The sequence below is a fragment of the Etheostoma spectabile genome, chromosome 24 (assembly GCF_008692095.1).
Source record: "Etheostoma spectabile isolate EspeVRDwgs_2016 chromosome 24, UIUC_Espe_1.0, whole genome shotgun sequence".
NCBI classification, from domain to species: Eukaryota; Metazoa; Chordata; class Actinopteri; order Perciformes; family Percidae; genus Etheostoma; species Etheostoma spectabile.
This window is the reverse complement of record NC_045756.1, coordinates 435969-446179: the sequence shown is the minus strand read 5'-3', so window position 1 is coordinate 446179 and position 10211 is coordinate 435969. Positions and strand designations below refer to the sequence as shown.

Genomic DNA, 10211 nt, shown 5'->3' with positions numbered 1-10211 from the left:
AAATCTCTACTTTCATTAATTTTGGGTCTTATTCAATTTTATAGTCACATTTTTCAAAACTTTTTTCAGTATTTGTCACTTTTTTGACGTTTTCAACACTACGTAACACTAACTTATTAACTTTAGTTTTACAATTATTGTTGGAATTTATGGTCAATAAACCTCATTTATAGGAAATTATACCTAATGTTTGAGTTAGAAAAGCAGAAATTAGGAATTATTGAGACTAAAATTAAAGGAATGGATGTTGATGATAATCACAGACTGGAATATGTCAACTTTTACTCAACACTATTTCAACAACACTTCACTTTGTTTTACAATGCTATAAAATAGAATAAGACCCAAAATTAATGAAAGTAGAGATTTGTACTTGGCAAAGAGCGTTGGAATCAATCATGTTATTTTGGGGAATTAAAAACAACATTGATATAGGAAAACGGGTCAAATTAAGATGTGTTGTCTATGTATTGTCTGTAAAAAGACTTTTAATATTGTTGATAGAAGGTAAAACAAGACGGGTTGCAACTAGAATCTGATTCTAAAAGACGACTTTAGCCTTAAAATCTATATTTTACCAAAATTAAATGACACAAATTATTATTAAAGACTAAACATATGACATAACTTTCATTCCCGTCTTTGCAGGATTACCTTGCCTGTGCAGAGCTACTCCACCCTGAGCTACAGAGGTACGCACACACCTGCTGTAACCTGAACACACCACGAGAGGACACTCACCCACAATGCAGTTCACCTGCAGATGGAGCTTCTACACCTGATTTATGATCATCATCATCCATCAGAAGAAGAACTTAATATAATAAGAAAAATGGATAAGTGTTAAACAGAATATTGACTTTCGGATCCTTCACCATACAATATTATAATTTAGGGGGATTTCAAGATGCTTAAAGTATAATTTTAATATATCGGCATGTTTCTTGTTTTTGCACAGATTGTCATGTTTTACATGGCGTCATCCATCAGAAGAGACTGAATATAACAAACAAAATCAAGTTTAAATACAAGTTAGACTATAACGCTACAATGGCTTAATTTAGTAACGTTCTCCAGCTGGATTTTTGAATCCTTTGCCATACAATATAATATTTTAGGGAGACTTTAAAATGCTAAAAGTGTAACTTTAACATATCTGCATGCACATAGTTTGTGTTTTTCCACAGAATATGAAGATCTTCTGTCTCTGTTTAAATAGAGACCAGCCCCGAGCACCAGCAGCGCTCCTCTGAGATGCATTCAAAGAAAACGGTTCTCATCAAGACCATCGAAACCCGCGATGGAGAGGTAAAACCCACTGAGGTCTGCAGGAGACCGGGACCTGGTTTTAGTTGTTAGGGGCATGTAGAAAGCATCGTGCCAATGCAGAATTAACTCAGTCAGTCCTTTCTTTCCTCAATATCATCCACAAAACACCAGGAACATGAGAAATAACAGGGACAATTAAGGATTCAGTGTCGAAAAGCAGCATTTTAAGCCATTTTTCACATATTGACTCCTTTAATCTCCCTCTAATGGGCCTACATTCATCTTGATTGGACCATAGACCAGGTCCGGGCTCACGTTAAAGGTCCTAAAGGTTTAACCCTGATATAAAGAGACAGAGGATCCGTTCTCTGCACTGAGACTGAAAAAGACAAACTCTCTGCCTCTTCATTCGTTTTTAAAGTCTATCCTCAGCCAAATAACGTATGTCTTCAGCATGGAAACTCATGTATGACACAAACAGCGAGGACCCTGCTGCACGACACACACACACACACACACACACACACACAGTGGCAGCCAGACTTCCTGTCCCACCTCAGTGGAAACCCGCTACGTGCACCCGCAGCTTTCCGGGAAAAAAGACATCACGAACACAGACGTGTTAAAACGAGTCGTGGTTGCTGCTTTTTTCTCTCAAAAACATGCGTGGTGTCTCCATCTCGTCGACTTTGTTGAAAGATGGCATGCTGCGTTTTATTTCCACCTCAGCACCCCGAACCCCTCTGCATCTTTTCAACTAATTTACACAAGTCTTCTTCTCCTAAAACAGAGAGTATAGGAAGTATTTCAACCTGTTTACATGTGTAAAATGTCATGAGAAGATTTGTGAAGTGCATTTTAGAAACAGTAACAAAGACTGATGAATTTAAGAATGCATGCTAGCTGTTTTTTGACTGATAAATCCTATGTTGTGCAAAAACGCAGCTATCTTAAACCTACAGGTAATAACATCCCAAATCAATGACAACACAAGTCAAAAGCTGCTGAACCTGAACTTGACGGACAGGTGCTCTGAGCTGTTTTCCCACCTTCCACTATAAGGTTATTTCTTCCAGCTGTGAGAGCATCACAGGACTCTTTCTCCTTTAAATAAAAGAGGCATTCATTCAGGCAGAGAGCTCACGTCCTGACTCACACACAGTGTCTTTATCTCTCTCTAAGCACGTTTTAATATATTCCAAAGTCCACTGACTGCTGTGTTTCCGCCCTCCAGGTCGTCAGCGAGTCCACGCAGCACCAGAAAGACATCATGTAACGGCCTGCAGGAGACAAGAGAAGAAGAAACAAGAAGAACAACACATCCGTCTTTCTCGGAGACTGACGGAAGAACACAAACAAGAAAGTAAAAAGACTTTCCAGACTGCAATATGTGAATTTAAAGCAGGCGGGTTATCAGGTTTATTTATCTCTGCTCTTAGGTGTTCTTGAGCTGGATGCAACATCCATGTGTGTGACTGTGCACAAGCTTCCCTGCAACAAAAAACTCCATCTAATACACCTGAAAACCGCATTTACTTTGAAGAATTGAATCTGTGTTTTAAAATGAGAAGAATAAGGAATAAAAAAAGACTTAGTTATAGATAAAAAAAAAAAATAAGATGGAGATTTTTGCAATGTAATCGTAAAAATATTTAATGAAAACAGCATTTTTACGCATTTGCGATGGCCTTTGAAAATAAAATCCCCTGGTGCTGCATACACTCCCCGCTCTGCAATTTCAGTTACATGTCCCAGGGAACCTGTTGTTTCACATCAAGCGAGCAAATCCTCTGCTAAGCATTTCATTTCTATCAAAACCACAAAAGTCTGCAAATGGATCCAAACCAAAAATGCAGAAATCCATTTATTTTTTTATTTTTTGCATTGTGATTTTTCTTCTGGTTTCAGTCCCTGTTTTGTTCATTCAGGAGGATGGGCTGAACTGTGTGTGTGTGTGTGTGTGTGTGTGTGTGTGTGTGTATATGTGCGCGCTTTGAAATAAAGGGACACAGGAAGGACAGATAAAAAGGAGACGATGGAGGAGATTAAAAGGAGATGAAGCAAGAGATGGGAGGAAAGAGGTTGTGCGAGGTAGAAAAATATAGAAACAAGAGAGAAAGGGGGGGGGGGCTGATTTTAGGAGGGATGATCCCATGTGACTTTCAAATATTATTGGCTAATAAAAGTAAAGTTGATTTCCTGCTACAGCTGATGTCTGCATGTCCTTCGGTTAAAAGATGACTCACACACATTGATCGTATACAGGCCCAGAGGAAGACATGCTTTAATAATCATAGTCATAATTCAAAGGTTTTTTTGTTTTTTTTAAAGCATGGAGTTGCCGGCCCACAACGATGACACTGGACTCGAGAAGTAAATAAATAAATCAGCAAATAAATATCCCACAGGAAAAAGAACACTTTAACGCAATTCAATTAGATCCCAAAGAAAAGAAGAAGAAACATGATTAACTGGTAATAATAATAACAAAAATAAGTTAGTAAGTGCTGTGTTTTATGTACAGATTTCACATCAATGCACATGAAAGGGTGGAGGGTGTTGGGGGGGGGGGGGGGGGGGGGGGGGGGGGGGGGGGGGGGGTCGGAGGGGAGAGATCATGCATCTCCGTTTCCCACGGATGAATAAAAACGTACCGTACATCCCCCCCCACAAGGTAAAGACACTATCAAGGTATTCACATTTTCACTGGTGACGAGAGATGTTGTGTTATCCCAAATAAAGAAAATCAATGCACACGATGGAAAGAGTTGTTGGTCTAAGTACAAGTTGTTATGGCCACTAGTCCACTTTAAGGATCCAGACTCTCTGAGCCCTACTTACACTGGCATCTCAGCATGGAGACACATTTCTAATATCAATACACACTGTTAATTCTCACTCTGATTTCTTAAATCTCACCGTCCCTAGAGAAGATCTTCAGCTCCGTCCCGCTTCTATTGCACGTTTTAAAACTGCTCAGATTTTGATTGCTTTGCAGCATGAAACAGGAAGGAGCTAAAGAGAGAAAGATTGGAGCTTTTAGATCTTTCAGCTATTCTTATGGATTAATAATATTACTTCTCTGCTCAGCAGCATATAAGGGATGCTGGTTCTCACGCGAAAATGCTCAAAACGCTCAGATGCGACATCTCAGATGTGGTGCCAGTGTAAACGGGACTATTTCTATATCCAGGCATCTGTGAAGACAACAAACCAACTCCACTCCAGCTATATGTTTTACCCTGCTAGCTCCATGGCTACCCCCCCTGAATAATTCCCCTGTGATCACATTTAATGCAAAAACAAGCCATCGATGGGAGCTCTGCCAGTAACCCCCCTCCTGTTGCTGAATGGTACAGTCCACAGAGGGGCAAGGCACCTGTTTGAATCGATTCCCCCGGCCATCGGAGAGCAGTTTGACGCTTGAAGAAGTGTATCGTCCAGCACCAAGGGTGACGAAGGGTTCCCCGTTATACATTAAAGACGTCTCTCCCATTTTTAAGGAGGATTTTTGTGGTCCAAATGGCACAGAAAGCAAATAAAATGTCCCGGTTTGCATTTAAGGACCCTCACGTCCCTTTTAAAGAGGATCTTTGTTGGACTTTTAAGACGCCTACAGGCGGAGGAACTAGTTAATTCTGCACCATCAATTGAAAATCGGCAACAGCAGTAGAAACAGGTGTATTTCAATTATATAATTATATATATTATAGGATGCCTGTGTTTGAACCTGAGGCGGGTTTGCACTGAAACTGAAATCCCTGATCTGGTTTTGACTTGAGGTGGTGACAACCAGGTGTGGGCCGGGTACATCGACCCTTAAGATTGTAGCTGCTGTGTGTGTTTTTTTGTGAGTGCATGCCTTCATTTTTGTGCGCGTGACTCTACCGACAGACAGTGAGAAGAGGTCGACCGAACCTCTGCACCAGCTTTACAATTCAAAATGTAAATCAGTAAAAGGGTTAAACACGTTTTGCATTGTGGGTAAATCCAGCCCTAAATATATTTTCCTCCTCTGAGGGGTGTGGCTAAACCCAGATTATGTTTAAACCCAGAATCTTTGCATTGGAACCCAGCGGCGGGTCGCTCCAGCACAGGCGTGATGACACCCAGGTGGGGTAATGGTCAGAGTTACGCATCTCCCTGGGGTGTCCTGAGTGGTGTGTTCAGGCCTCTGGGAGACTGGGGGGGCTTAGACATTTAGTGAAGGTCCGGCAGCTCCGGTGAGGGGCGTCGTGGAGTCGCGGTCGTAGGCGATGTCCACCATGGTGTGGGGTCGGCCGACCAGCCGGCTCGGGACGGGCTGCACCTGCACCTGCCGCTCTCGGAAACTCTGGATGTAGCTCTGGAGGGGGGCAGAGAAGGACTGGGGGTTCAGGACTAAAGAAAGGCATTCATGGAAAAATGAACAACGTAAAAAAAAACTGCAAAGTAGCTAATTATACAAATTATATAGCAAGAACAAAAATAAAAAGGGAGAAAACATCATTGAAATGTGTCCTACTATTTGACTGCATCTTTGGATCAAACACACAACAGAAGGATCATTAATAAAAACTGTTATGATTTGTGTTTGAGTTGTTGTTTTTTAAAGTTATGCAGCAACTGAGATGTCCGACGGGTGCCTGAACTCACGCCACTGTCACTGCAAAAAAGTCATTGGTCTCATGGATGATTGTTTGTAAAATCTACTAAATCAACTGATCTTTTTCGCAAGAAATTGGTTGAAAATCGCAGCAAACAGAAAAGTTGACACAAAGCACAAACACCCCCCCCCCCCCCCCCCCCCCCCATACAACAATATGAACACGGCAGGAAGTGATGAACAAGCAGCAAATATGAAAACAGAGCCCGGGTTCCTCACCGGCGAGAGGACGTCGGTGTCGTAGCGACGGATGGGGTTGGGCTTGCGGCGGTAGGCGGGCTCAGGGTGGAGTTGCTTGGCCTGGTTGCTATGGTGAGAGGAGGAGGAGGAGGAGCCGTGCTGCTGCTTCTTCTTCTTCTTGTTGCGATAGCGATCGTCTCGCTGACGAATCCGCATCACCTGCATCCTCCTCTGCTGCCGGCTGATGATCACTGTGAAGGACAGAGGACAGAGGACAGAGGACAGACGTCCATGTTTTAGTGGAGCAGCAGGTGGAGCTAGCGTTGCTTTTCTGTCACGATGTGCACACGCAGGGTCTGAAATTAACACTCGCCAGGCGCCAAATGGGGGATAATGTTCTGCTTGGGGAGTAAATCTCAGAGGGCTAGCACCTGCATGGCGGGTAAACGTCTTTATTTTGGGGAAGCTGCAGCTGCTTTGTTCTGTTTCTCTGCTGTCTGCAGGTCGGAGCTTTACCGGCTAATTAATTAGCCAGATGCTTGGCTTGTTATTTATTTGCCAACTTGGCCGGTGAGTCACACAGTTATTTATGTTTAAAGCCGTAAATGGAGACAAATCCGAAATGAACAACATACAGCACAAAAAAAACAGCCCAGGTTTTTCTCACCCTTGGTATGCGAGTATCCCTCGGCGGTCACCTTCCACTGGACCATGACGCCCAGCAGCGTGAGGGCAGGCCACACCCCGAGCACCACCCACGTCAGCCAGCACACCGGCTTGCCGGGTGCTACTTTGATCCGCTCGTACATGTACAGCACCAGGGCGAAGAGCTCCACGAAGTAGTCCAGCGCCACGGTGATGACCGCGGCCCCGAACATGGCCGTGGACAGCGTGGTGAAGAGGCGCTGCCACTGCAGGGTGAGCACGGCGAACAGCATGCCGAGGCCCAGCAGCACGCCGAGGGTCACCCAGACGGAGCGGGACGGGCTGTCGGAGAGCTCCTCCATGCCCACCAGGGTGGCCACGGCCACGAGCAGGCCCAGCAGCAGGCCCACCATGAAGAGGCCCACGCTGCGGACCAGCATGGTGACCAGGCCGCAGAGCGTGCCGATGCCCAGGCCGATGCCCATCGAGGCCTCCACGCTCAGCTGGGTGTCCAGGACGCGCTCCTTGTAGCAGAGCATGAAGATGACGACGGAGCCAAACATCAGGCCCGTCAGGAACATCACCGCTTTGAAGCAGCGATAGCCTGCAATAGGAGGAAGAAACACAACGTATAGGGCTGAAACTAACGAGCATTTTCATTGTAATCTGTTAATTATTTTCTGGATTAAAGGATAAGTTGTTTGGCCCTTTAAAATGTCGGTAAATGTTGATCAGTGTTTCCCAAAGCCCAAGATGACGTCCTCAAATGTTGTCCAAAACTCAAAGATATTCTTGATTACTGTCACAGAGGAGTGAAGAAAGATAGATAGATAGATAGATATGTAGATAGATGGATAGACATATAGATAGATAGACATATAGATAGATAGACATATAGATAGATAGATAGATAGATAGATAGATAGATAGATAGATAGATAGATAGATAGATAGATAGATAGATAGATAGATGGATAGACATATAGATAGACAGACAGACAGACAGACAGACAGACAGACAGACAGACAGACAGACAGACAGACAGATAGATAGATATTTATTTATTTATCCCAAAAAATGGGAAATTACGGTGTTAGAAACTAGAAAAGAAACTAGAAGATATTCACATTTAAGAAGCTGGAATAAGAAACATAACTTAAACTGATGAATTGAATATCAAAATAGCTGGTGAGTAATGTAATCGTTGACAACTAGTGGATTTATTTCACCTTTGCAGCTCTAATCCCGTACTAGAAGCAGGACTCACCGAAGAAGCAGTAGATGATGCCGAAGAGACAGCACATGGAGCAGACCACGGAGGGAACCACCTTGTAGCGACCGCCGATGTCCTCGCAGCCATCCAGGCGCCCGGGGCTCAGCTCCTGGTCGGGCTGGGACGGCAGCAGCTCCACAGGGGTCGTCATGGCGAACCGGACGGAGAAGGAGAAGGAAGGAGGTGGAGAGGTGATCAGGTGGGAGGCGAGGCACAGGGGCGGCTACGGAGCGCCACACAGCCGCGTGGTTTCACCTGTTGACAGAGAGTTAACATGGCCGTCACTTCCTGCAGACTACAGCCCCAACAACTGCCTTCAGCATGGGTGGTGATATCAGGACAAGAACATCGTATGCACATTGTAAGGTAATACATATGGGGCATTCAAGGACACTCGGTTCCAGACTTAATTGTCATACTTGCCAAATTCTCATGATCCTTTTGACGATTGTAATACATTCTCATGGATAGGCTAAGGCAGAGCTCTCTTGTGAACGTCCACTATGACTGATCATCTATTTTGAAAATGTCTGCATGTTGATTTTCAGAAAAAGTAACTGAGATCAATGGCCGGTTGGAAACCAAGCTTGAAAAACTGGCGGTATAAATTTGAACCATGCTTTGCAGTTTTATCAGTTTTATTTAGGGGCTAAACCATGAAAAACACCCCCGTTACCCTGGTAATAAAGTGGCTTTGAAATCTGCAGACACTTCACACAACAGCACACACAGTGTGGCATCCCTCGATGGCGGAAACAGCGGATAATAATAGCTCAGATAACAGCGGTGTCTGAGCAGGACGGGTGAGGGCAATCAGAGCCCCTCTCTCTCTCTCTCCCTCTCTCTCTCTCTCTAATCAGGAGGCGTTTAAGGGGAACGAGAACCGCCGACCGTCAGGCCACACGGGCACAAAGGACACATCTAACTCTGAAGGCTCTTTTCTCAGCAACTCAATCTTCCATCCATCATTCAGTCCGTCTCTTCTATGTACATGAGGATTTAAAGAAATGATGAATTATCTAATGTTTGGGTTCTTTACAGTCCTAAACCTTTGGGGTGTGTCATTCTTTAGTGCGTTGTAGTACTATTACATTCAGTTTTCACCTTGATTTCTTTCCTTCCCTGCAGCTTTTTTCTTTATCTTATCTTAACACAATAAAGTATCTTATGCTAGCTACTGGAGCTATCTAGTATTTTCCCCTTGCAGCCTGTTTCTAAATGTCATTATATTATTTTTTATATCAGATTTACATCCATCTATCGCTTTAAGTCAGCTCAGCTTTGTTTCCTTTGATGCAGCCTTTTCTGACCTGTCCTCACACTCTTAGTTGTGTGTAACGACCTCTTTTCCCTCAGCTCTCTCTCATATAATCCTTTCCTTTTGTTTCCTTTCCTGCAACCTCATCTGTATTCCAGTAACGTCCCTTGTAAACAGCACTTGGTAAATACATTTGCATCGACTTTCTCCTTTTATTTACTAAATTTCACCCAGTCTTTCTCTGGGTTTCCTGCAGCCTTCGTCATCAGATCTCTGTTTCCTTTCTCTCTCTGTTTTAACCCTTCATACTAAGAACAAAGGGATTCATGCTATATATATATAGCAGTGTAAATATACTACTATAGGAACAGCCACACATATATATAAACAAGAAACAATGGGGATATACTATACAAAAGGTTATCTCACAAACTACAAGTTGTCAAATTCCACAAACTGTCCAGGATTTTTTAAAGACCTCGTGGAATATACTGAGCTCCTGAACCAAGCACAGAGCTAAAAGGGACTTTTGTTGGTCAAAAATAGCATTAAACAACCTTAAATGAAACAAACTGTCTTTCAATCCTGTCCTCTTTCACCTCCTTCCCACTCCTCCTCCCCTCTCCTCCCCCTCTGGCTTTTGTTATTCTCTCCATCTCAAGGTGAGTTCAGTCCTGATATTCATCTGCTCCCCTCTCCTCCTCCAACTTTCCTCTCTCCTCTTTTGCTTCCTTCTCCCTCACATCCTACTTCCTTACTTTTCCTCCTTATCTTCTCCTCCCATTTCTCAATCATCTGCTTCTTGTTGCAAACCTGTCACCTGACTCGGATGCCCCTCCTCCTCCTCCTCCTCTTCCCCATTAACATTACATTTCCCGTCACTTTCATGACTCATATATATATATATATATATATATATATATATATATATATATATATA

General features: G+C 43.4%; 3 protein-coding genes across 3 annotated transcripts in view; 1 reads left to right on the top strand and 2 right to left on the bottom strand.

Moving 5' to 3' along the window:
- Positions 1–2577, top strand: part of desmb (desmin b) — a 27404-nt gene extending 24827 nt beyond the window's left edge. The window contains exons 9-11 of the mRNA XM_032506204.1: positions 649–692; positions 1220–1308; positions 2504–2577. Of these exons, the coding sequence (XP_032362095.1) occupies positions 649–692; positions 1220–1308; positions 2504–2545 (175 nt within the window). The 3' untranslated portion in view covers positions 2546–2577. The remainder of the gene's footprint in view (positions 1–648; positions 693–1219; positions 1309–2503) is intronic.
- Positions 2578–3527: 950 nt separating this feature from the next.
- Positions 3528–8268, bottom strand: tmem198ab (transmembrane protein 198ab; the record flags this gene model as incomplete). Its single annotated transcript, XM_032506205.1, is given in 4 exon segments — positions 3528–5614; positions 6134–6345; positions 6762–7343; positions 8008–8268. Coding segments are annotated over 4 exon segments (1104 nt in total). The 3' UTR covers positions 3528–5461.
- The window catches only part of cyp27a2 (cytochrome P450 family 27 subfamily A member 2), a 25045-nt gene continuing 22700 nt past the window's right edge, over positions 7867–10211 (bottom strand). Inside the window, exon 10 of the transcript XR_004327892.1 lies at positions 7867–7877. The gene's annotated coding sequence lies outside the window, so the exon portion shown is untranslated. The remainder of the gene's footprint in view (positions 7878–10211) is intronic.